Source organism: Phoca vitulina, unplaced genomic scaffold, assembly GCF_004348235.1.
Source record: "Phoca vitulina isolate PV1807 unplaced genomic scaffold, GSC_HSeal_1.0 scaffold40, whole genome shotgun sequence".
NCBI lineage: Eukaryota > Metazoa > Chordata > Mammalia > Carnivora > Phocidae > Phoca > Phoca vitulina.
Window position 1 is genome coordinate 24,086,820 of NW_022589743.1, and position 25,646 is coordinate 24,112,465.

The window sequence follows — 25,646 nt, forward strand, 5'->3', positions numbered from 1 at the left end:
CCTGGGACATGACCTGAGCCGAAGGCAGACGCTTAACGACTGAGCCACCCAGGCGCCCCAGCAATCTTTCTTTAACCAATCTTTTATCATCAAACATTTAGGTTGTTTCCCATTTCAGAAAAATGTTTTGCAAATGTAGAAAAGAATAGCCTTTGGGGGCAAACAGAGTGCAGGACAACAGAGAAAAAGTCCCTGCAGTCATCTCTTTCCCCTTCCTGACCCCACCCTATGGGGTCTCTGCCCAGGCCTTCCAGACCACTCCCAGAGCACTGCCAGGGCCCAGAGCCAACTGGCCTCCAACTCTGACGTTTCCCCATGAAAGGGTAGAGGCTCTGGTCTGTCTTTCCTGGCCCTGAGATCTTTTTCCAGCAAAACACAATCTGATCCAGGGGCAGTTCAGATGCCTACCCCCCATCCATAGTCTTCCAACTCTCCAAATTCAAGGTTCTCAGGGTGCTGGTGGCCCAGAGATGGGTGCAACATTCTCATACTGGGGCTCCTCTTGCCCTTCCCCATCAGCCAGCTTCTGGGAATCCTGTTCTTGGGGGCCACCCTCAGGGGCCAGCTCCTGGGCCCTCCCTGAGCTCTTGGTGCCATCCCCTGGCCCCCTGGCCACTTCCTCTGGCCCAGTTCCTGCAGACTCCAAGGGCCTAGTGAGCTCATCATTCGGGGCTAAGCTGGGGCTCTGACTGGCAGAGCCAGAGGCCAGCCCAGGGCTGCCCTTATTTCGACTAAGGGCCCTGCGTGGAGGCTTAGGGATGGCACTCTTGACCTTGGGCTCTGCCTGGCCTTTCTGGAAGCTACCAAAACGGCGGAGAACAGACCGGACAGGGCCCTCAGATAACTGGGGTGTCCCTGCCAGCATGTAGATCGTGGTCACAGAGCCTGAGCCCTCCAGGACACTGCCCTCAATGGCTTCCACACGCTCAGCCACTGTCCGGCCACCAAGGGGGAGCCGGCGGCGGCCAGTGGCTGAATCCCTGGGGCTGGCAGCACCAGGAAGGGTCTCATCCATTTCTGCTTTCTCTGAGCCCATGGACTCCTCAGCCTCCTGGCTTTCAGGACCCAGCTGGGCCCCCCGGGAGAGCCTCTTGGGCTTTCGGAGAGGACTGGAGATCTCCCCTGAGCTTCGGCGACTCTGTGGCGCAAACTTGGTGCCTTCGGCAAAGGAGACTGATGGCCGCTTGGCCCGTGCGAGACTGGAAGTGCGCGGGATGGGGAATGGTGTGGAGGCGTCCTCAGGAGGAGGGATGGGACCTCCAGCCAGGCTGGCCTCTGGAAACTCTCCGTGGGCCACAGTGACCATCCCTGGCAGAGGAGACAGAAGAGCTTGGCCAAAGCTGGGCTGGCCACCCCAATCCGTCCTTGTTTACTCAGTTTAGCTCTGCTGGGAAGCCTCATCAATGGGGCGAAGAGGGTGAGGGTACAGAGGCAGGGGAAGGGCCTATTCAGGGAGACATGCCTCCTTCTACACACTTTTCTCACCACCTTTCCCCCTTGAACTAATGCCACACCCTAAGCAAGCTAAAACTGTCAGTGCCACACGGTTGTGTCCCTCTCACCTGCGGGCTTTTGTGTGTGTTGTTCCTTCTTCCCCAAACACCTTTCCCACCCCTCCTTAGCGGTCACTTGGTTAACTCCTCCTGGTTCTCCTAGACTCAACTCCAATATCACCAACACTGAGACATCTTCCCTGACCCTAATCACCCCTGACACGGCCGGATTGTGAGCCCCTACTTGTATGTCCCCCATCAAAGCACGTATCACTCTGTCCCACACGTGCCTGATTACCGCCCGCCAGACGACGAGCTTGGTGAGGACAGGAATGTTCTGTCTTGTTCTTTACTATGTCCCACAGCCAGGAAATTGACCTGCACTCGAATGGGCACTTGATACATGTTTGCTGCAGGAATAAAGAAGTGGTAGTGGGCAGGGCTGCTCGGAGCCGAGCGGGCTGTTGGGGGGCTACCTTCTTGGGGTGGCACGCAGTAGGCCGGGCTCTCGTCCTCTCCAGACTCGGGATCAGAAGAGAAGGAGTCGTCTGAGGCCCAGCCCGCAGAGGGCGGCTCGATGAAGCTGTGGTTGAAGGGGATCTCCGGGTCGTGGTGTGAGACTGCAGAGGGCTCCGGGTCAGGCGTGGAGCTCCGCGGAAGACCTTGTCCCATCCCAGCCCCTGACCTTCAGCACCCACACTGACCTGTCACCCAGGGAAGCTTGTGGCTGCTGAAGGAACCACAGGGTAGCACCGAGCCCAGGCTGCTCAGTGCCCCCCAGACCTGCAGCTTCATCCTGGACACAGCAGCTCCATCACTTGCTGGCCTGGGGGTACAGGAGGGAGGTCAGTACATGCGACCTCTCTGGGCCTCAGTTTCCTCATCTGTCAAGTGGGGACAACGCCTATCTATCAGACCATTTTCCAGGACCCAGCCTAGTGCCGGGCACCTGGTGGGGTTTCCCCAAAATGCAGCTTTGTGTTATTATCACCCTGGCTGAGTCCCAGCTCAGCTACATTTCTGGAAGCGCCACCCCTCCAGGAAGCCTGTCCTTGACCCCACCCCCAAGCTGGAAGCCACGGCTTCACTGTTACCATTCCTGTGACAGCCTTTGTCCATTTCTGTCCTCGTGTGAAGGTCTTCTTCCCCACCCCCAGGCTCTGTGCCCCAGCAGGGGGCTACTGGGTCATCTGTGAATACCCCACAGCACAGAGGGGGATGCTCAGGGATTAGCGCATGAACCAGTAAAAGAGCACCAGACAGAGAATCCAGAAAAACAGAGCATGGGCTTTGTGCATGCCACTGATAGGCTGGGTCACCTTAGGCCTCCGTGTCCTCCCCTGAGAATTGAGAATGCTAATCCTCCTGCCCCCAGATTCCCTGCTCCAAACCTCCTTGCTGCTGTGAGTCTCCAAGGAACCAAGAATTGTGAAGAGATTTTGTAAAGGAACAAAGCTCTGTGCAAACAACATTCCCCTCCAGTGGGCACCCCCCACCCCCGCAAACCACCCTAATCCTTTCTATTATCTCTTTCTCTCAGAAAGCCACCATCTCTGATAAAGCACCGCTCACTCTCCTTTCAGGAAATGGGGAGGTGTTGAGGCCTAGTCTCTTCCCCTCCCGGCCCAGCACTGTGCTGCTGCTTCTGCCTTCCCTGCCTTCCTGCTCTGGTCCCTGTTAATAAACCCTCGGCCACACGCCACGGGTTTGAGTTTCGCCAGCCTGGGGCCCAGTGCTCACTGCTCCCAGTCCTGCAACTTGGAAACTCGCCTATGGAAGGCTTCCAAGGAAGGCAGGCAGCTGACCTGGTGTGTCCAGGCTGTGGCCACTGCCAACTACCTCATTACCTCTGACTTAAGTGTGTGACAAGGCCAGCCCTTCCCCACCCCTGAAAGGAAACCAGATGCCAGCCTGCTCCCAACCCCCTGGCCTGAGCTGGGGGTGGGGAAGGGACAGGCCAGAGCTCACCTGTCCTTGGGGTCCAACCGGGCGGCCCGGCAGCAGCAGACACAGAAGATGATGCCCAGGAGGAGGAGCAGCAGAGGTACAAGGATGCCTGCAATGAGGGCCGCATCCTGACTGCGAGGCCCTAGGGAGAGCGGGGGGGGGGGGGGGGGGGAGAGCAGGGGATGGCCAAATATTCAGGGCCATTCTGTCTCATCTCCAGCTCTGAGCTGCCTCTTCCCCAGAATCTTCTACCTATGGTCCCTCCCCTTTTTCTGAGAGATACAGGCTCTACTTAGCCTTGAGGCCCTCTCCCCAAGGCAGCCTCCCTGCTAGCCTGTCCCCTCCTGATGGTCCCTGGCCTGTTCCACAAGCCCTTGCTCCCAACTGTCACGCCTGGTACACATCCCCTGTGCATTACATCCCTGTGTATCAGGTGTGACAGGTGCCTGCTCATTTCCCGGATGCTAGCCTGGTTTCCCAGGAGGCAGGGGCTGTCATATCTTCAGGGACCCCAAAGTAACCATACAGATTTCAGGCCTAGGGAATGCCTCCTAAGTGAGCCCAGTCTGCCTGGCAAGTGGTAGGTCCCTGGAGCCATATAAAGGGCCAGTCTTTCCCTGGTTACTGCCCCCGCACCCTCCTTTTTTTTTTTCTTTCTTTCTTTCTTTTTTTTTTAAAGATTTTATTTATTTATTTGACAGAGAGACAGCGAGAGAGGGAACACAAGCGGGGGGAAGTGGGAGAGGGAGAAGCAGACTCCCCAGCCCGACGTGGGGCTCGATCCCAGGACCCTGGGACCACGAACTGAGCGAAGGCAGCTGCTTCACTGACCGAGCCCCCCAGGCGCCCTGCCCCCTCCCTTCCACCTTACCCAGCTGGCAGGCCCCAGAGATAGGGGTGCAGGGTCCCTCTGGGCATTCACAGGGATCCGAGCAGTTGCTACCATGGAAGCCAGGTGGGCATGACGTGTTGCAGCTATGGGGTGACAAGAGAAGGGCACAAGGGAAGGCAGATCTCTGGGCACTGCTCCCCCACCCCCGCCATACAGACTTCCCCGGATGATGCCCAAGCAGACTCCTCTGACCTCTGAGCCACATTCTAAGTACCCCTGGCAGTGTTTGGGAGAATGCCCTAGCCCCTAAGCCCATCTTCCAGAGTGGCCACCCAGAAGCTGCCCCTTGGTGCCCAGCCCCCCAGGGTATAATCTTCAGACAAGAGCCACCTCTCATGATCCTCATCCCTAGCCCATCTGGCACTAAGTGCAATAAGCAAGATGCCAACGGCATCCAGAGAAAAGTCCTCTGGGTCTGGAGGTCTAAGCCCGCTTTCTGCCCCATTCTCTGGGCCTTGGTCCTCTGCTCTATAAAACGAGGTCTCTTCCATTTGATACCACATTCTGTCCTAGAGGTGGAAAACCTGATGTTGGAGACATTGACCTTGATTATGTTCTACCACCTAAAGACGTCAGGGAAACAACAACGGAGTTGGAGTCCTACCCCTAAATAACCTCCACCTAGTTAGGGAGCCAGGCCTTTTAGATGAAGCATCACTCTGACCCTCATCTGGAAGATGCAGGCCTCACAAGAGGAGGAATAACTTCGCAGTTACGAACACACGGGGTGGGTGTGTGGGAGGCAGAGAAGCCCCGGAAGGGAAGTTCAGGAAACAGATTGCACAGAGGCCTGACCTAGGCGCCTGCCTCCGTGCCAGGGCCCCAGTTCTCTCACCTGGGTCCCCAGTAGCCAGCGTGGCAGACACATTCCCCAGTCACAGCATCACAGGTCCCCTGAACACAGGTGGGGCAGGTGAAGCTGCAGCCGTCCCCAAAGGTCCCGGTCGGGCAGGGCTCTTCACACCTGAGGTGAGGGGAGACCTGGGATGGGCGGGCAGGGCAGGCCTGGCAGGGCAGAGCCCCCCACAAGGGGTCCTACCCATCTTCCCCCATGCTTCTGGACTCAGGGCCCCAACTGTCTACTCCTCAGCAGTGAAGCTTAGGTGTAAACAGGGCCTTGAACCTGGGGCCAAACCCAAGAGGTGACAGACTACAGATCCCTAGAGGAAGAAGAAGAGAGCAGGATACCTGAGTGGCGAAGGAGCCGGAAGAGAACCCTGCCCAGGGCCTCATCAGCACCCATCTCTCTTGCCTCAGTCTTCACCAGGAGGCAGGCCCCCAAGACTGTGTGAATGAGGGTGTTGGGGGGGGGCAGCCATCCCAGAGGGAGCAGCTGGAATGAGGATCCTGAAGGAAGGCGCACCCCACCCGGAATAGGCCGGCCCCCTCACCTGGGCCCCAGCCGCCCAGGGTCACAGCGCTGACAGTGCCCGGTGTCTGGCTGACAGGCCTCCCCAAGCCGGCAGTGGGGGCACAGCTGCCTGCAGCTCTCGCCAAAGGTGCCAGGTGGGCAGGGCTGGTGGCACTGGGTTCCGTTCCAGCCTGGCTCGCAGGACGCACAGCTGCCTGTGTCTGCAGAGCAGGGCTCCTTCTGCTTGCAGTGGCCACAGCTGGGAAGAGGAGGAGTCATGGGAGCACTGCGGAGCGGACAGAAGGAGTCCCCACCCAGGCTTCCAGGGACACTGGAGAGCATCCAGGGCACTCACAGGCAGGTTTGAGCCTCAGTTTCCCCATGTTGTACAACAAAAAGGCTGGACAGAGGATCTCTGGATTCCAGCCCTCTCCTTCTAACTTCCCATTCCAGAACCCAGCCTTCCTAGGGTCCCACGGTCACCAAGAGCTCCCAGCCGAGCCAGAACAGCCAAGTTACTCTGGCCAACCTTCTCCCCAGTGTTCCTTCCTATCCCTTTTCTCCTCTCAACCCTCCTATCCACGCCATCTCTGAGGTCTGGCGTGATTGGGACTCCGTGTATCTCCTATCCCATAACATGAAAATGCAGAAAAATTAAAACATGTCTGCTCTCATCACTATAATTTCAAGTTTATCTTATGTTTAAAAAAAAAGTTTTCGGGCTGCCTGGGTGGCTCAGTGCGTTAAGCGTCTGCCTTCAGCTCAGGTTATGATCTCGGGATCCTGGGATCAAGCCCCGCATTGGGCCCCCTGCTCAGTGGGGAGTCTGCTTCTCCCTCTCCCTCTGCCCCCCCCAATTGGGCTCTCTCTCACTCACTCTCTCAAATAAATAAATAAAATCTTAAAAAGTTTTGGGGCGCCTGGGTGGCTCAGTCGTTAAGTGTCTGCCTTCGGCTCAGGTCATGGTCCCAGGGTGCTGGGATCGAGCCCCGCATCGCTCTCCCTGCTCCACGGGAGGCCTGCTTCTCCCTCTCCCACTCTCCCTGCTTGTGTTCCCTCTCTCGCTGTGTCTCTCTCTGTCAAATAAATAAATAAAATCTTTAAAAAAAAAAAAAATAAGGGCGCCTGGGTGGCTCAGTTGGTTAAGCAACTGCCTTCGGCTCAGGTCATGATCCCGGAGTTCTGGGATCGAGCCCCACATCGGGCTCCTGGCTCAGTGGGGAGCCTGCTTCTCCCTCTGACCGTCTCCCCTCTCATGCTGTTTCTCTCTCGCTCGCTCTCTAATAAATAAATAAATAAAATCTTTAAAAAATTAAAAATTAAAAAAAGTTTTCCCCAGTTGTTGTTTTTTGGGGTTTTTTTGAGTTGTGACTGTCATACTGCCCTGTGTAACTTTAAGGTGAACAGCATAATGACTTGACTTACATACATTGTGAAATGCTGACCACAGTAAGTTTAGTTAACATTCCTTATCTCAGAGAGGTACAAAAAAGGGAAAAAATGGTTTTTTCTTTGTGACAAGAACTCTTGGGATCTACGTTCCGCTAAGGTTTTCCTTATCTTAATTTGTCATTGATTCTTTAACAGTTTCTTGAAAAAAGTTTCTCTCCAGGTAATTATCTGGAATCATACGCTTGGATCAGACTCATTTGTTCATAAAATCAATTTAGCAGACCAGCATCAAAAAAAAAAAAAAAAAAAGAAAGAAAGAAAGCAGAAAAGCAAAAGAAATAAAACATTACAGTGTGTGTGTGCATCTCACATATGTAATATATGCAGATATGTACATATATATCACATATAATACATGAAGCAAAGATAAGCACACTTTTACCTCATTGCTGTGTGTATTGAGAGGGAGAGAGGTGGGATGTCAAACGCACTTCTTTTTGTTGTTTGGTTTGTTTTTATTTGTTGTTAAGTAAGCGCCATGCCCAACCCCCAACGCGGGGCTGCAACTCCACAGCCCCGGGATCAAGAGTCGCATGCTCTACCTACTAAGCCAGCCAGGCGCCCCAAAGCTCATTTCTTATTGTGGGTGGGGCGGCCAAAGTTTGAAAGCCACTAAGTTTTAAAGGCACCCTGCAATCGTTTCGTCACGCGATTCATCTTTTATCTGCTTCTAAGTATAGCTTGCTGGTACTACTATTGTTTGAGAGTAACCGGACGAAGGCCTGGGCGAGGCTGGACCTAGGCCATCGAGGGTCTTTCTCCCCCTCGCGTCCCGTCCCCGTCTGTCTTTGCGGGGAGCACCGCGCCCGGTTCTGCCCGCGCCCCGCCTCTGCCCGGCTCGTCCCTCGGGTCCGGTTCCGCTCAGCTCCTCGGCACGCCCTCCCCGCGCCCGCGGCCCCTCCCCCCTCGCTCCCCCCCCGCCCGCCCCCGGCCGCAGCCCCGCAGCCGCGCGCTCACCTGTCGCGGCAGTGAGGCCCGTAGCTGCCGGCGCGGCAGGGCAGCTCGCAGCGGGCGCCGCGGAAGCCGGGAGGGCAGGCGCACTGGCCGGAGGCGGCGCTGCAGCGGCCGCGCACGCACTCGCACGGCTGCCGGCAGTCGGGGCCCCACCAGCCCGGCCGGCAGGCGCAGCGGCCCGTCTCCTGCGCGCACGGCGAGCCGTGGCAGGCGCAGCGGAAGCTGCAGCGGCGGCCCCACCAGCCCGGCTCGCAGCGGCAGGAGCCGTCGGTTGGATCGCAGCGCGCCGCCGCCGGGTTGCACTGGCACGGACGGCGGCAAGTGGACGACCACCAGCCGGGTTCGCAGCGGCACGCGCCCGTCGCGGGGTCGCAACGCCCGTGGGGGCCGCAGGCGCACGCGAACTCGCATCGGCCGCCCCAGCGGTCCGCTAGGCAGTGGCACACGCCCGTGGCCGGCTCGCACTGGCCGTGTGGGTGGCACGCACAGATCTCACGGCAATCGGGGCCCCAGTACTGGCCCGGGCAGCCTGCAAAGGGAGGGGGGGGCGCGGGGAACGGAAGGGGGTCAGCGGGCTCAGGGCCAGGCGCCGATCTCCACCTCGCGCCCCCGTCCACAAGGAAGAGGGGGCGCCAGGCCCACCCCCAAGAGCCAGAGACAGACCCTTGGACGTCTGGCAGCCTAACCTCCTGGGGCACAGCTCACTTCCTGCCTCTGACTGGGAACTACAAAAACCCTTTGCAGTGGCCCAGCTTTCTACTTCCAGAGCACACTGAAAGCTCCCGAGTGGGAGAAGCTTTGCCCAGAGTCACACAGAAGTAGGATTTCCTCCCTCTCATGCCCATCCCCGCATCCCCCCCCCCCCCCCCCCCGGAGGTAAACTGAGTGTCCACCCTGGCCCAGATGCTGACCGTGAGGGTCACAAGGGAAGCCACATTTGCCCCTAGTGTCTCCTCTCAGCCCTGATTCCTGCTCTCTGGCCATCCTGCCCACCAGACCCCTTCCCATGCCCCTCTTTCTACCAGAGAGGGCAGAGAGCCCAGCCATGGGTGTCCTTCCACCCTCCAGAAAGGGCATGGGAGGGAGACTGAGAATGTGCCCATTTTGCAATTAACGGATAACCCACGTCTTTTCTGAGAAGTTGAACATGCTGGTGAAGGGCAGACAACTGAAACTCTGCGTAGTGCTTTGTGGATATGGGTAAAAACCAGATGACTCAGGGCATCTTCCAGGAATGCGTCACTTCCTGACTCTGGGCCTCAATTTCCTCAGTGGCCCTGCTGTTCTAAGATCACATTTCTACCTGCTTTGCCTCCCGGCTCCCCAGTTCTGCCTAGCAACTTCAACCTCCAGCTGAAACTAGGACTCACGGGAGTTGCACTGGGCCCCGAAGAATCCAGGTTTGCATCGACAGAGGCCTGGTTTCACACATACTTCATCTTCCTGGCAGGCATCTACCCCCTCACAGATGGCTGAAAAACATCCCACCCAGGTGGAAAGGACAGTGGCATGGCCCAACCAGGGGACACTCGGCCCCTCTCACTGCCCCCCAGCACCCTGCCCCCTCAAGAGCCATTCCCTCAGGGCGGGGGTATGTGTGTCAGGGTGGACTCTAGCTCTAGGGTTCAGGAGGGGAAATAGGCCTAGGAGGAGAGAAAGGAAGGGTCACTTGGGCTACGTCCTCATTTCTTCTCGGGTGGGGATCCATTCTGGCTACTCACGGACGGTGCATTCTTGATCTTTCTGCCTCCAGCCTGGGCAGCACTGGAGCTCAGCAGAGGGGCTGTGGGGCAGAGAGGGGTCAGCCGGGGGACACACTGGCTCCGCACGTGGATCACTGTCTCTGGCTGAGATGTGGGAGGCTGCCTCAGCCCCATCAGGCAGGTCTAGCCAAGAGTCACAGGCCCAGTGTCCCTAATCCCATCCCTGGCCCTCCCACCTTGGCCTTGACTATCCACCTCCCTCCAGGCTGTCCCCAGGCCCCCTTCCCTTCACGTCCTCCTTCCCGGCAATGCCTCAACACCAGTTCGACCAGCCCCGCCCCCACATCAGGTTCCCACAAAGACCCACCTGCTGGCCATGCAGACATGCCGCCCATTGGGGTCCAGCTTGGACCCCTGGGTCCCCTGTGTCCAGAGCAGCAACAGTGGGAGCAGCCTCAGCCCCATGGCGGCCAGTCCAGCGGGAGGGCTTGGGTTAGTCTGGCCCCCACGGCTCCCAACCCCCTCCCTGCTTCCTTCCAAGGCCTTTCCTGAGGAAACCAGTGTGAAGGGGCGGGCTGCCATGAGGCACCTCCCTGAGAGGGCGGGTGGGTGGGTGCTGGGAAGACCAGACACCAGAGAAATGAAAAGGAAAGGAAGGCCTTGGTGAAGGCTGAGTGGGGGCAGTCTGGAGGGGGCAGGAAGATGGAGCTGCAAGTCCCAGGATACTGGGGGATAGGTGAGGGTGTGCGGTGAGAGGGGGAGCCACGTCTTTCCATTAGGTCATACTACGCAAGTGAGGCCCTAGCCGGGAGAAGCTCCCCACCCACTAACAACCAACAAGACCCTGTGAGGAAACCACAGCCTGTCCTGGCGGGCCAGGCAGGGGCCGACGACTAACACACAGACATGGAGCCATTTCTGGGTATCGTGGGCAGCTGCTTTATTACATTAGCTTAGGCCATTCTCACAAAGCCTTGGGAGGTAGGTAGTTAGCTCTCTATTTTATGGATGAGAAAACTGAGACTCCGGAAGGAAGCACTTTTATCTGGCCCCTGAGGCTTGGCACAGAGAGACAGGGAAGGAAGGTAGGCTGAGCTCTTCATCATGCCCTGGCTCAGGCCAGGACTGGGAAAGAGCCTGGGGAGGGCCGAGAAGGAGGGAGCCCTGTCTTCATTTGAGGCCACACATCCACCCATAGCCCAATTCCAAAGTCAGGTCTCTGGGGGCAGCTGAGACCCCCCCCCCCCAGACAAAGATGTTCGTCGAGTGCTGAGCAGAGCTAGTCAGGAGTTGAGGACTGTGGGGCTGCCCCCAGGCTCCAAGTGGGATTGCTGTGGGGCCTCCTCTTCTCCCCCTAGCTCACTGGGAGCCATGCTGCTGGTCTGGGCTTCAGGGACTTCTGTTTCACCCTGATAGGACAGGCCAAAGCTGGGGGGAGAACCAAGAGGTATTTTGAGCTTGCATGCCAGAGAGGTCAAGGCTATGGGCTCAGGGAGTGGTAAGGAAAGGGGATACAATAGGAAGGGAGGACAGCATGAGGTATTGAGGAGGCGAAGGGGCCAGGGCCAACGGAGGGAGGGGCATGCTTAGAGCTCAGGACAGCAGGATGAATGTCAGTGGAGCAGGAAAGGGGAGAAGAACAAAAGTGGGGCCCTTCCTTCACCCCCACAACCTTTGCCCTTCCTCTTCCCCCAACATACAAACTCTGTATTCTGGACTCAGTGGGTGGAGGGTGGGCTCCCTTATCACTGGAGAGCAGGAGCCATGAGCTGTCTTCATCATCACTGAGGCAGAGAGGGGGAGAGAGGAGATGTGGGGGTCATTTATCAAGGCCCTGGGGGACAAGGGGAGTCCAGCTATGTCCAGCCTTCTGCACAGTACCCAGGAACAGCCAAGGGAGGATAGAGTGACTACAGGACCCTCAAGGCTGGAGAGGAGGAGGTGCTAGGGAGATGAAGGAAGGACATCTTGAGGCTTTTATTTTATAGCCTCACAGCAGGCCCTGACGTGGCTGTAATTACATTCTTAACCCTCTGAGAACAAACAGATCCAGCTAAGACAGGAAACTGAAAAACTCATGTGGAGAAGCATCATTACCAGATTTCTTCAGCAGGAGGTATAGTGAGCATGGCAAGTCAGAGCAGTGCGATCCAGAGAGAAGCGTGGCAGGCTGGACAGCAGGCTCAGGGGGTGACCAGGCCAGGTTAGCAGGTTGAAGAAGTGACTAGGCTAGGTGACAGACTCAGGCAGTGCTGAGGCTAAGGCGGTAGGCTCCAGGGGTGATTAGGCTGGGTTAGAGCATGACCGGGCTGGGTCATCAGGCTCGGCAGAATTAGCAAGGGAGGACCGGCTCAGTGGGAATGGAGGCAGGGACTTACCCGCTTTCTGCTTCCTCTGGGATCCCTAGCATCTTGGCCTTGATCTTCTTCCGCTGCTTCTTGACAGCCACCTTCATGGCCTCAACCAAAAGCCCAGGGACCCGGTGGTCTGTGAGCAGCTCCCTACAGAGGAGGGAAAAGGGCAGAGTAAGCAGTGGGAAAGCCAACAGTCGGTCTCATCCCAAGTACCTGTGCATGTTGTTCCCTTTGTTTGAAATACTCTGCCTTGCTCACACCCCTCAGACTTCGCTTAGGTGTTGCTCCCTCCTAGGAATCTGTCTGACCGCTGCTGTGACTTTTTGTACTACCTCCTCCCCCATTTGGAAGAAGTTCTAGGAAGGCAGGGGCTGTGTGATTCATGTCCTCCCGGTGTCCAGCACAGTGCCTGGCACATGTCACTGTGGATAGATCAGTGAACCACAGAATGAAGCAGGTGACGTGAGGCCCCCGGACAGGTGTGAGAGGAGCCCCTGAGCTTCCCAGCCCCTGCCCACCGCCCTCACCGCTGGAAGTAGGCCAACTCCTCCTTCAGCAGGAACACGGTGGCTTTGAGCTCATTCCGCTCCTGAAGGATCTGCTCCAGCTCCTCTCGACTGAAGCTGCACTGTCCTGCCTTGGAGGGGCGCCCGGGCTGCTGCACGGCACCCGCCTGCGGGAGGACAGGCTCGGTCAGAGGGCTGCCTCCACCGGCGCTCCCCTGCCCCGGGGGCCACCTCAGGACTCCTAGAGCCAGCGGCGGGCAGGGAGACTTGGGAGGCGAGGGCGCTGCGACAGAGAACAGCCCAGTGCTCTGGCTGGGCGTGGGAGCAGGGGCCGGCCGGCGCCGCGCCCCTGTGTGCCGCCTCCCACCTTCCCGGTGGACCTGCTACGCAGCACCCTTCCCGAGTGCCCACCAAGTACCAGACCTGTGAGTACCGTGCTGGGCACTCACCGGGTCCTCAGGGGTCCCCGGGGCTCCTGCGTCGGCGGTGGCCCGCTCGGGCTCCTGCCTCTGCTCGTACCCGGCCGCCCCGGCCTGGTCCCGCGCCAGCTCCACGGCCCCCCGGCGCTGTAGTTGCAGCTCGCTCTCGCGGTCCCTCGCGGCGCGCAGCTGGGTTTGTACCGCGGCCAGCTTGTGCCGCAGCTCTGCATTCACCAGTAGGAGGCGCTGCAGCTGCTCCTGCAGCTGGGGGCGGAGCAAAAGAGGAGGTAGGCGGGGCGTCGCTGGGTGGAGCGGGGGAGCCCCGCCTCACGCCCATCGCCCGGCCCCGCCCTTACCGCCTCGGTCTCCTGGCTGCGCTGCAGCAGGTCTCGGTTGTGCGCGCGGAGCTCGTCCCGCTGGCGGTCGGTCACCTCCTTGAGCTGCCTCAGGAGAGCGCGCTCCTCTGAGGAAGGGGCGTTCTTAGCAGCGGCCTGGGGAGGAGGCCCCGAGCCGGCCCGCCCCGCCGCCCCTTGGCGGTGCCCGCACTCACCCTGTGGCCCAGAGCGCAGCTCTCTGCGGAGGCGCTCGTTCTCCTCCCGCAGCCGCCGCAGCTCCACTTCGGCCTGCTGCGCTGACACCTGCAGCTGGGGAGGCCAGGCTGTGAGGGCGAGGCTCCCACCAGCCCTGCGGGTGGCCAGGGGGAAGCGCGGTGACTCACTGAATCTGGGTCCGGCCCCACGGCAGCCTTTTCCAGGAGCTCCAGCGTCCGCCCCACGAGTGGCACTAGCCTGGCCGCCGCCTCCGGCCCGAAGCGGCGCGCCAGCTCCTTCAGCTCCGCGCCCAGGGCCCCCGCTAGATGGTACACGAGCTCCGCGGCCGTCCCTGACCCCGCGGCCACCCGAGGCCCGCTGCTATGCGTCCCAGGCACCGCCTTCCCGGGCTCCATGTTTCCAGAAAGTTAAGGGTTGCGACAACGCCCGCCCCATCCAACCCTAACCGGGGCAAGAAAAAGCCACACAGTTCCGACCCAGGAAGCAGTAGAGAGCGGGGAAGAAGCGACAGAGGAGCGATTAAGAGAAAAAGGCTTGGGGAAGGAGGTAGTGCACTGGGCCCCCGGGGCCCTGTCCTGTTCAAGCCCCCAAGGTCACAGGAAGCAGGACTGCCTACTTGCAGCCAGGCGTCGGAGAGCTGAGGCTCAGGGCTCTAAGTGGTCACTTTTGTCAATCCCTCCCCACAGTGCCCAATCCAGGCTCCACCCCTGTGTCGGGAGTCATGAGGCCCAACTTGGCTGCCAAGTACTACAGGCGAGAGGTGAGGTAGGAGGGCTGTCATTGGCCTCAGCCAGAGACAGCCATCTGTCCAGCCATGTGCCTGTTTTCCCAACCACCAGTGACACACAGATTAAGGGGATACGCTGGGCACCATAGTTTCGGAGGAAAAAAATCCAAACTTCCAGACTCAGAAAATGGCAGCAGCCGCTCCAAAGGATGTTGAAAGGAGTGATGGTTTGCAAATATTTTGAAGGGCAGTTGGTAAATGTGGTCAAGGCAGTAAGGGTATGAAAGCCCAACCCCACCTCAGTTCCTTGAATCTAGAGGATGTTTGGTCCACAGCCCAATTAGGGGCCTCATGCCCCTTTAAGGCTGAGGCCAGCACTTTGCTGTGATCAAGTCCAGTCTCCTGCCATCCCTACACCCAGAATTTGAGCCCCGGGGCGGGGGGGAGGGAGAAGCAAACAAAACACAAAAACCCCTATTTATACAAAATTTATTATTATATTTTGCTCAGGACTACAAGCCACCAGATATCATAACACAAGAAGCACAAATAGGGGGAAAAGGGACCAAGCTGCTGAATGTCACCAGCTTTTCCTTGGGGGTAAAAGGTTCCAGTCTTTGGGACGTCTGAAGCAGGGGGAGGTGAGGAAACAATTAGGCATAGAGGTCTTCTCGGTCCGCAGAGTAGACCTCACCCTCTTGCAGGAGGGCGAAGTTGAGGAAGTGGGAAGGTCTGTGCACCTCGTGGTAGAACTCTTTAGGATTTGCCAGCTGCAGCTCATACTTCATGTTGGGATCGTGCCGGACACCTTGGGGAAGAAGGAAAGGGCCACTGCTAACCAGGTGCACCTGCCTCACCCAGCCTGGGCCCAGAGTCAAGCCCCAAGTGCCAAGGGTGATGGCCTAACCCCAGTCCCACTTCCCTGTGCTCCCCAACTCACCCATAAAGTTGTAGTTCCAGGAGGACTGGGCAGGAACCATAAAAAAGCCAAGGAAGCGGTCTGACAACAGCATCTGGACCCTTTCATAATGTGAGGGTAGATAGCCCTTGGGATTGTTGCCCTTGTCTGTGTTCTGGCGACCCCACTCATAGCCACTGGGGGTCAGCTTATAGGCTGTCAGTGTGCAGGAGCCTGGCGTGAAGCTGAAAGAGGGATGAGGACAGAGTCAGAGCTCAGGCCACCATTCTAGGCCCTGTGCTGCAATGCCTGCCCCACATACTTCCTCCCAAGGGGGCCCAAAGCCTACCTGCAGGTGATGATAATGGTCTTCTCACCATCCCAAGATGGGTTGTCAGCCATGATCTTTGCATGGGTGGTGACATCTTGGGGTGACAGCTGGGGTGATTCATTGGGCTGAGTGTGGATCCATCCTAAGGGTTCCATCTCCTATACGCAAAGAGAGGTGAAAAGCTATTTGAAGCCCTATCCCCATCTGCAGATAGGAATCACCTCCATGAGAGTTAATACGGCTGCCTTCCCTCCACCACTCCGACAGAAGAAAGCCCCCATCCTCCCACACCTCCACTGACCTTGAGGTACTCATGCTGGGGCAGCTGGCCAGGCAGGTGCACGGTTTGGTGAGTGCCCCACTGTGGTACCATCACAATGCAGCGGATCTCCTTCACCTGGGGGTTATCTGGTGGGCTCACCCCATACAGGTATCCTGCAATCTGGAAACAAGGGAGTCAAGAACCAAAATGATTCTTAGTACCACTCTAGACTCTGGGCTGTTAGCCCAGTGTTTTGTTCCCTTCCCCAAGAATAAAGAATAGGTCAGAATGTGGTCAGAATCTCTTGCATCAGAATCACCTGGGGTGCCTGTTAAAAATGCAAACATGGACCTCATCTCAGACTTACCACATCAGAATCTCAGTTGGGGTCCAGGAATCTGCATAGTATGATCTGTATAGTATCCATAAATAAATGAGCACACCAATACACGGCTCATGAATTTTCGCAGCTGAACACATCTTGAAATCCACCACTAGGTGGTATTTTAAATTTTACACTGCCATCAACAAAGTAAGAGAACCTGTGTTCCTGTAAGATCACGACACAGGATATCAACAATCTTTTCAAATTCACCAACGTGAGGCCACAAATTGGGTGTTTTATACAATATGAATTCCCTGATTACCTGTAAAGTTGAGCATCTTTTCATTTGCCATCTGTAGTTCCTTTTCTGAACTACCTTCAGATTTTTTTTTTTTTTTTTTAAGATTGATTTATTTGACAGAGAGAGACACAGTGAGAGAGGGAACACAAGCAGGGGGAGTGGGAGAGAGAGAAGCAGGCTTCCCGCTGAGCAGGGAGCCCGATGCGGGGCTCGATCCCAGGACCCTGGGATCATGACCTGAGCCGAAGGCAGACGCTTAACGACTGAGCCACCCAGGCGCCCCCAGATTTTTTTTTTTTAAAGATTTTATTTGTCAGAGAGCGAGAGCACAAGCAGGGGGAGCTGCAGGCAGAGGGAGAAGCAGGCTCCCCGCTGAGCAAGGAGCCCAATGTGGGACTTGATCCTAGGACCCTGGGATCATGACCTGAGCCCAAGGCAGATGCTTAACCGACTGAGCCACGCAGGCGCCCCAGTTATCTGTTTTTAAATCAACTTCTGATAATTCCCCATTCTAGATTCTAATCCATCTTTTTTTAGAATTATGCAAATATTTTCTTGTTTTTAGTACGTCTTTGTCATACACAAGTTATTAATTTTGATTATGGTTTTGGGTTTTATGTCTTAAGAAGGCTATCCTTAGTGTTGGGATACTCTACAGCTTAGTATTTTACATGCAGATCTTTACATGCATTTTATTTTTTATATGTTGTGAGGCAGGGTTCTGATTGTTTCAGTATGATAAGGCATCCTTAATTCTACAGATCTGATACACATTTATTATATCCACATGAATCTGTTTCTGATTATATGCTATCCTCATCCAATAAATTTTGGATCATTTTCTTAATTGCCATAGCTTTATAATGTTTTAATATTTGATGGGAGCCAAAACCTTTCCTGCTGTTTCAGCCATTCTTTTTTTTTTTAATTTGAGAGAGAAACAGAGAGTGAGAGAGAGAGAACATGAGTGGGGTGAGGGGCAGAGGGAGAAGCAGACTCCCCACCGAGCAGGGAGCCCAAAGCAGGGCTCGATCCCGGAACTCTGGGATCATGACCCGAGTTGAAGGCAGACGCCCAACTGAGCCACCCAGGTGCCCCTCGGCCATTCTTAATATATATATATTTACTCATCCGTGAATCCTGAAACCAGCACCTTAAGTTCCAGGCAATCTCAGGTTGAGTTTTAGGCACATAAAATATTGGGCACACACTATGGACTAGTTGAGCACACTTACTCACTTGGGCCCGAAGGTCAGATATGCAGATAAACTTCTTAAGCACATTCTTGGGAAGGATATAGGTATAACCGGTCTCCTTGATGTCATCAGATGAAACATAGATATGATTGGTCCTTAGGTGAAGGTTGGCAGCAGAGATGGCCCTAAAAACGGTGGGGAACGTCAGCATTTCTCCGGCCTAGCACCGCAGGGAGTGTTAAGTAGGCTTTGCCATCCCTAAGCCCTCCCGTCCCTTACAGTACCTAACCCTCCATTCAGTCTTAGAGGAGAAAGTCTGGGTCTCATAGTTGCTGGTGGTAGAAGTAATGATCTCATCGCCATGCTTGTTGACAGTACGAGTCTGTGTTGCTGTCAGCTGAGACTGCTCCTTGGTCTGCTTCTCAATCTCCGCTATCTGCTGCCGCTGCTGTGACGGTGCCGAGATCTCCATACCCAGGATGATGTCTCGAATTTCCGACTGTGTCAGTGATGCCACATTCACACTGTGGGGACAGCATGGATCACACCACAAGATCCCTTCCCCTCGGTCAGTTATATCCCAAAGGCAAGAGTGTAACTTGGTAAGACAGGGGACCCCAGACCCTTACCCCAGACAATCCTCAAGTGGCATCTGTAAAGGAAGTGTGACGTGGACACGTACTAATACCGGTAAGATTTAGCACAGCCCAGATGGCTCTGTGCATGTACACCTTTCAGCCATGCTCAAACCTGCTCAGTAGCCAGACATTCCTCTTTTCTTTGACACAAATGCCCTGGTTTATAGGACAATTCTCAAAAATAGAAACCCTTAGAACATGTTCTCAACCACAGCTAGTACTGTTCGTCACCCTAGGTGTACCTGGAAATCTATGGACATTCTTATTTTTTGGTTGCCACAATGACAGGGAGGGGGAAGGAAGGGGTGTGTGCGTGCTGTTAGCAATGGTACCTGGGGATCCGGGACGTTAAAACTTCCTGTAATGTATGGACAGTAAAGAAATGCCCTGCTCAAAATGGCAACATGAAAAAATGCCCAAGAATCAGACCGAAGCCCTGGAACAGACATTTTCTACATTATCTGAAGACATTGCCTACCTCTTTTCTATAGGCATCCCCAGGACAATTCCTTGAGAAGTTTCTGAACCTAAATGTTTCCAAAAAACCCAGAAACCATATACTGAACCATTCATTTCATCCTTTTAGGATCTTCCATCTGTCTCCCCACCACCACTGCTCACTTGTTTTTCTTGCCGTAGTCAGCCAAGATAAGATCTTTTAGCTGCACCTCCACCTTGATCCACTCCTCGTCAGTCAGAGTGGGCCAGATGTGGTGTGGTTCTGTAATAGTAGTCTTGTCTGGCTTCAGGATCACCTTCGCCCGGTCATTGTTCACATGCAGGGCACGCAGAATCAGGATGAGGCGGGAGAAAGCCTGAGAAGAGATATGGCAGCAAGGGGGGCAGGGGATCAGCCACTAGATATCCTCCCCCTTTCCTCGATCCTATCCTTTCAGGGAACCCAGGAATTGATTTCAGCCTCTAAGGTGCAGCCTCCCCTGATCCCCCAGTCAACTTTATATGCGGAGCATAGAGTTGCTATCTCATCCACAGGTTGAAGATGTGAAAATGACCTCATAGGGGACCTGGGGAAAAGCTAAGGAAGGCACAGGATTGTCTCATGGCCCCAGACCCACTCCTCTTAGACTGACCCTCTTTGTTAGGGTTTCATACCGTGTAGGATGAGATAGTCTTGAGCCAGTCATCGTAGAGATTAAAGAGAACCATCTGGGGTTCAGTGGCTTTAAGGATGAGGTCCCCAAACTTTTCCACCTTGAGACAAGCCTGGAAAGGTAGCTGGAGCTCTGATCCTTTGATCACAATATTGGGAAAGTCTAGCAAGTGCACCTGAAACAAGATCAAGTCCAAGATTAGAAACAGAGCCTGCAGGTCTCAGCCCTCCTCTCTTCCACCTCAACCACCTCTCACCTCCAATGGGTCCAGCATGCCCTTCCTGGTGACAATGATCTGCTTGGGCTGCTCCTCCACAGGCAGAGATCGGATGAGGGCAGCCACTTCCTCAGCTGTCTTCCATTTAGCCAACTAAAAAGCAAGAGGGGAGGAAACAGAAATTGAGTTTCTACCATCTCAAGGTCAACTACAACAAAAGATCCTAGTCTTGAAATAATCAACCTACGTTTCTATTGTGCACTGCTATTGAATGTTGGGTACTTTAGAGATGCAAAAAAGTATCAAATGGCCTTGCCCAAAAGGCTTTTTCAACCTAGCTGGCCAAAGTAAAGTCATACAAGATGTACCACAAACCAGTATTTAATTACATAATATGTCAGGGACAAAATAAATTAAGGCTAAAGATCATAAAAAGCTACATAAAGAAACAGGAAGACTTTATTTATTTAGAGAGAGAGAGCGTGCACGCACACAAGTGAAGGGAGGGGCAGAGAGAAAAAGAGAATCTCAAGCAGACTCCGCACTCAGTGCAGAGCTGGATGAGAGGGCTCGATCCAACAACCCTGAGATCACAGCCCAAGCCGAAATCAAGAGTCGGATGCTTAACCGACTGAGCCACCCAGGCGCCCCACTGCACAAAGAAAAACGTCTTAAGGAACAAGTAAGACTGTGATTAACAGAGTAAAGAAGGGAGTTCATTCTAGAAAGAAGCTATATAAGCAAAGCCACAGAAGTGGAAATGAACAAGAGTTTGGGGATAGTAGGACACCAGATTGTTTACAAGAGGAAACAGGTGTTTTATTTTTTTTTTAAGTATTTACTTTTTGTCAGAGAGAGAGAGAGCGCAGCAGAGGGAGAGGGAGAAGCAGACTCCCCACCGAGCAGGGAGCCCGATGCGGGACTCAATCCCAGGACCCTGAGGTCATGGTCTGAGCCGAAGGCAGACGCTTCACCGACTGAGCCACCCAAGTGTCCCTGGAAACAGGAGTTTTTAATTAATTAATTAATTAGAAAGCATGCAAGCATAAGTGGGGGGATGGGGGGGGCAGAGGGTGAAGGAGAAGCAGACTCCCCGCTGAGCAGGGAGCCCGATAGACTCAGGCTCCATCCCAGGCCCGTGGGATCATGACCTGAGCCTAAGCCAGACGCTCAACCGACTGAGCCACCCAAGTGCCCAGGAAACAGGTTTTAAAGGAAGAGAAACCATGGTTGGACAGGTTATAACCCAGCCAGATATTAAGTGTCTAGGAAGCCAAAGAAGAGTTAATTCAGCAAGAAGAAACGGGCTACCAAAGGCTTAGAGGTAGAAATTAGGTAAAAGTGATGTTTTAAGAATATTTGTTCCCTTTAGAAAGGTGACTTTTGGTAGTCTCGTTCCAGATAGGTTAAAGATGGGAGAGTCAAGAAACAGAGAGACCAACTGTGGGTAATGAAGGACCTCACACACTGCTGGGCCCTCTATAGGAGAGAACTTCTCAAGTTAAGTAATTCAGGGAAAAGGTTCAAATGAGATACCCTTAATCTCTGAGAGAGAAACAGGAAGATATCCCCTACCTCCACCATCTCTCACATACACCCCCCAAAGAAAAAGGGGTAGTAAGAGGTAGAAAAAGGGGTAGAAAAAGTTTACAGCTTCTCTGTCCTTTAACTGGCTCACCTGCCCCAAACGCTTCTGTCCAGCCCACACAGATGTGTGGATTATCTTGAGGAACAGCTGCCCTGTGCGTGGATTGAAGATGAAGATGGCCCCGTTGATGGGTTTGGTGGTCAAGTTCCCTTCAAAGGTCTAAAGAATGATGACATCAGTTAGCATGGCCTAGACACAACCATCATGCCTTCACCCCGTATGTACACATTTGCCTCATCACCCTCCCATAGGCATATACAGAGCCCCACATCCCTACATTGCTTCTAATTCTCACCTTGTGGATAGTCACTCTGTAGACATTAGTGTCATCCACAAACCAGATAATCTGGTTGGAGAAGAGCTCACCATAATTCTGAGAGGACAGATAGGGCTCAGTGGGCTCAGATGAATAGAGCTGCAGGCCCTTGCGGATCCGTTCACGTAACACATACAAGGCAGGGTTTGCCTTCATGATCTTGGCCATGGCCTGCTGTATGAGAGGCTTGCTGCCTGGGAACCAGTTTCCATAGGCACTATGGGAATAGAAGAGGCAAGAAGAGTGAAGACCAGGTTGGCAGCCCCAGGAACAAGGTAAAATGGAACTCTAGAGAGAAAGACAAGACTGCTGGCCAGGCAGACAAGTGTCTGCTCAGGTACACTAAAAAACACATGTACATACTCTGAGTGTGGCAGCAGGCACCCGAATTGGCCCCATACTTTAACGCACATGTGTATTTTAGTTTGCCAAGGTGGCACTTTCTTTTTCTGGGTCACTGACTTTTTCTTCCTTGCCTCTGTGTACAATTCTCTGTGATCTCAGAATCTTGAGTTCAAGCCCCACTTTGGCCGTAATTTACTTAAAAAATAAATAAAATTAATAAATAAAGTATGGAGCTGATAGAAAAGCTTCTGAGCACCAACTTACCTGTGCAGATTATATGCCAGGTCAATGGCAATGAGCACACCAGTGGGCGAAGGGTAGATACTCATGTTGTCTGTGGTGTAGTCCAGGAACTTGGCCCGGGCGTAGCGTTCAATGTCATGGGAATCATAGTCCCCCCAGCGCAACTGGATATCAATCCAATACTTCTGAGTAGTGGTACTATCCATCACATCCCTGCGGGTAGAGAGAGGTCAGGAATCCACACTTCCAAGAAGCCACCAATATCACCAATGTCCCAGAACCACATTAACTCTCAATCATTACATCTAAACCTCAAAATTCCCAATCCCTTTGCCTGTTCCGATCAGCAAGCCCCTCACCTAGAGAATCAGCAGACCTTTGAGGGTGCTGACAGGATCCAGGGATGGCACTGGACCCAAATCAGAAAGAAAAGCAGACAGGGACAATTCCTGAAGTAGCACTGCTAGAAGAACAGTAAAACCAAGCTTCCTGAATGCCTAGGGCTTGGTTATAAGGCACTTACTTGGAGTCGGCCAGCAATGAGGGCCGAGAGACATTCCACTTATAGGAGGCAAAGAGCAGGATATCTGCACAGGAAGAATTCATCTTATAGGACTTCCGCGGGTGAATTGTCTCCTTTTGTACAGTCTCAATTTCTAGTGCATCCAGTTCCTGATCAAACACCTGGAGGCAAAGGTAGAAAGGTTATGACTGCTTATGGAAGCCCACTAGGAATGACGGCTTGTAGAATTTCAGATAATGTGGCACCTGGCACCACAATGCAAGTCTCATCCTCAGTGCTGCCAGGGTGGATTTCCCATATGCCACAGTAAGCTGACCTGACTTCTGGTGGTCCCCTCTCCCCTCAATTCTGGCCCACCTGGCACAAGTCCATCACAATGCTCTCGTGGATCTTCTGCCATAAGTGAGCTCGGAAGATCTGGATAAGAGAGATCTTCAGTGTGGGGATCTTGCCATGCATGAAGATACCCGTCAGGTCCAGCTGCACCTGAAAGCCTACATATACCTGACAGGAAAAAGAGAGGGACACCAGAGGTCAAGAGACTTTGGTTCTTAGGATATAATTTAGGAAGTAGAAACACTTGCTTTTAGCTTCCTGTCTCCCAGATCAATCACACTCACGTTGGCTCGGTTGATGGTTGGGGACCACCAGAGGGTGAATCTACGATTGGGAATCTGGTTCAATCCTGATCGCTGAGCATTAGTTAGCTTCTTCCACTTCATAGACTCCTCAAAACCACTGGCCTTTTCCCTGGGAAGAAGAGGCCAGTTAAAGTGATGCCCTGCCATCTCCCAGAGCACTGCTCTCTGGTAAACACCAGAGGAGAACAAAAAAGCACACAAGGGTTGAGCTCAGAGGATTGTGACAGGTTCTTCTAAGGAGAGAAGAGAATCCTCACCAGAAAAGCCCCTCCCAAGTAGGGAAGTAAGTGCCCTTGAAGAGTGTGTGTTCCAGTATGCCTTCCACACCACCCAGGGCCTGGATCATGTCTGTACGGTAGTTGTTCAGGTTCCAGAGCTTCCCATCATGCCGCTGATGTGTCCACCAGAAAGGGTTCTGCTTCAAAACCTAGATGGCAAGGCAGGTACCATCAAGCTTCTGGGTGCCTACTGCCCCAGATTCCTGGCACGGACCACGGATTCTTTTAATTCAGGGAAAATCTCTACCATCCCCTTCATGTACCTGGTACTGCTTAAAGTCAGTTCGAACACGCCAGCCCTTATCATAAGCCAACGTGTGCCGGTCCTTCTGGAAGAGGGTGTTGATTCGAGGAATGCCACGATCCCATGAATCTTCTAGATCTTCTAAGGTCAGTCGTCTGTCAAAGAAAAAACATCTAAGTCAAGCATGTGTTCACAGAGAGTTTAGCATTCCCTGCTTGGCCAAGGGCAAAGGGGTCAGATGTAGAACGTACTTCCTTGTCTCCATAAAAATATGGCATGCTCTGCTCCTGACCTCCATGCAAGGCTCAAAGATCACCCCTCCACACTCCTGACGGGACTGCTATGCCTTCCTGGATGTGTACCTGTTCTGAGCAATGGCCTCTTGTCTCTTCAGTGCATACTCAGCCCAGACCCGTTGAGAATCAATGAACTCGCTCTCCCATGGCTGTATGTAGCGGTATAAGTTGGGAATCAGCTGGTCTTCTTCATGGCTCATTCCTGAACGAAAGTGTGTGATACCTACATCTGTCTGCTTGGACCACCTGTTTGGGGCACAATCAAGTTTAGAAAAAAAAATAATAAAACCTAAAAGTAAAGAAATAGGGTCTAGCAAGATTTTCTTTTTCCCCCCTTTTTTAAAAAAGTTTTTTTGTATATTTATTTATTTAAGTCATCTCTACACCCAACATGGGGCTCAAACTCATGACCCTGAGATGAAGAGTTGCATGCTCTTCCAACTGAGGCAGCCAGGCACCCGTAGCAAGATTTTCAACCAAGTCCTACCTGAGGTCAGACTGGGGGATGAGCACATGGCCCATTGAGAGCATGCCGAGTCCACCCAACTCCTTAGGGGTATAGAACACAACAGGAGGGAACCGACTGGGCATCTTGGAGTTGAGGCCAATCTTGATACGTGTCTGGATCTTATTCTCACACTTCACTAGCAAGTCCAGGAGCTCCTGGGTGTTCACCACCGCCTCCCGAAAGTATGTCATAAGGCCTATAAGAGCTGTGTTCCACTTATTCACAATCTGAAAAAAGTGGGGAGAAAGTAAATTATACATGAGCTATGCGCCGCAGGGGTGGGGGGAGGTGGTAGGGACTACTTGATCCAGTTAATTAAATTCTCCCTAGTTCTCAAGGAAAATTTGAGCTCAATGTCATTAGGAAAGTATATATAAATCAAAACTACTATGAGATACTATTTAACACCCACAGTAATGGCTATAAAGCAGTGACAACTGCTGGCAAGTGTGTGAAGAAAATGGAACACTCATGTACTGCTGGTGGGAATGTGAAATGGTACAATGGTTGAATCACCTCAAAAGGTTAAACATAGTTACCATATGATCCAGCAATTCTACTCCTAAGCATATACCCAAGAGAAATGAAAACATATGTCCACACAAAAATGTGTACACAAATGTTCTCAACAGCATTATTCGTAATAGCCAAAAAGTGGGGGGGGGGGGAACCCAAATGTCCATCAACTGACAAATGGCTAAACAAAATGTGGTATATCCATATAAAAGAATATTACTCATAAATGAAAAGGTTCAAGTATTGATACATGCTACAACACAGATGAATCTTTAAAACGTGTTAGGTTAAAGAAACTAGACAGGGACGCCTGGGTGGCACAGTCAGTTAAGCATCTGACTCCTGGTTTCGGCTCAGATAATGATCTCAGGGTCCTGGGATTGAGCCCTACATCGGGCTCCATGCTCAGTGGGGAGTCTGAAGATTTTCTCTCCTGGTCTGCCCCACCCCCTACTCGCA

At 53.7% G+C, this 25,646-nt stretch overlaps 3 protein-coding genes across 4 annotated transcripts in view; all 3 read right to left on the minus strand.

Annotated features, from left to right (window-relative positions):
* Positions 1-10,283, minus strand: SCARF1 (scavenger receptor class F member 1). The gene is made up of 11 exons (XM_032428852.1): positions 10,160-10,283; positions 9,811-9,872; positions 9,460-9,561; positions 8,093-8,618; positions 5,724-5,942; positions 5,168-5,296; positions 4,312-4,415; positions 3,462-3,582; positions 2,198-2,319; positions 1,970-2,113; positions 1-1,308 (listed from the first exon to the last, which is right to left on the minus strand). Exons 1-11 carry the CDS (start codon positions 10,255-10,257, stop codon positions 449-451), a joined length of 2,487 nt encoding a protein of 828 aa, XP_032284743.1. The 5' UTR covers positions 10,258-10,283; the 3' UTR covers positions 1-448.
* A 788-nt stretch (positions 10,284-11,071) lies between these two features.
* Positions 11,072-14,017, minus strand: RILP (Rab interacting lysosomal protein). Its single transcript, XM_032428965.1, has 9 exons — positions 13,790-14,017; positions 13,622-13,715; positions 13,428-13,534; positions 13,102-13,335; positions 12,674-12,819; positions 12,171-12,293; positions 11,493-11,576; positions 11,134-11,220; positions 11,072-11,102 (listed from the first exon to the last, which is right to left on the minus strand). The coding sequence occupies exons 1-9, from the start codon at positions 14,015-14,017 to the stop codon at positions 11,072-11,074; spliced, it is 1,134 nt and encodes a 377-aa protein (XP_032284856.1).
* Positions 14,018-14,822: 805 nt separating this feature from the next.
* The window catches only part of PRPF8 (pre-mRNA processing factor 8), a 34,939-nt gene continuing 24,115 nt past the window's right edge, over positions 14,823-25,646 (minus strand). For both annotated transcript variants that reach the window (XM_032428681.1, XM_032428683.1), the window contains exons 25-43: positions 24,651-24,898; positions 24,230-24,409; positions 23,887-24,022; positions 23,603-23,772; positions 23,325-23,454; positions 23,062-23,208; positions 22,705-22,865; positions 22,203-22,394; positions 21,573-21,810; positions 21,308-21,436; positions 19,669-19,782; positions 19,414-19,587; positions 18,922-19,115; positions 17,947-18,186; positions 17,706-17,847; positions 15,880-16,020; positions 15,597-15,736; positions 15,290-15,492; positions 14,823-15,157 (exon numbers count right to left, since the gene is read on the minus strand). In XM_032428681.1, coding sequence (XP_032284572.1) covers positions 15,003-15,157; positions 15,290-15,492; positions 15,597-15,736; positions 15,880-16,020; positions 17,706-17,847; positions 17,947-18,186; positions 18,922-19,115; positions 19,414-19,587; positions 19,669-19,782; positions 21,308-21,436; positions 21,573-21,810; positions 22,203-22,394; positions 22,705-22,865; positions 23,062-23,208; positions 23,325-23,454; positions 23,603-23,772; positions 23,887-24,022; positions 24,230-24,409; positions 24,651-24,898 — 3,234 coding nt within the window. In that variant the 3' untranslated portion in view covers positions 14,823-15,002. The remainder of the gene's footprint in view (positions 15,158-15,289; positions 15,493-15,596; positions 15,737-15,879; positions 16,021-17,705; positions 17,848-17,946; positions 18,187-18,921; positions 19,116-19,413; positions 19,588-19,668; positions 19,783-21,307; positions 21,437-21,572; positions 21,811-22,202; positions 22,395-22,704; positions 22,866-23,061; positions 23,209-23,324; positions 23,455-23,602; positions 23,773-23,886; positions 24,023-24,229; positions 24,410-24,650; positions 24,899-25,646) is intronic.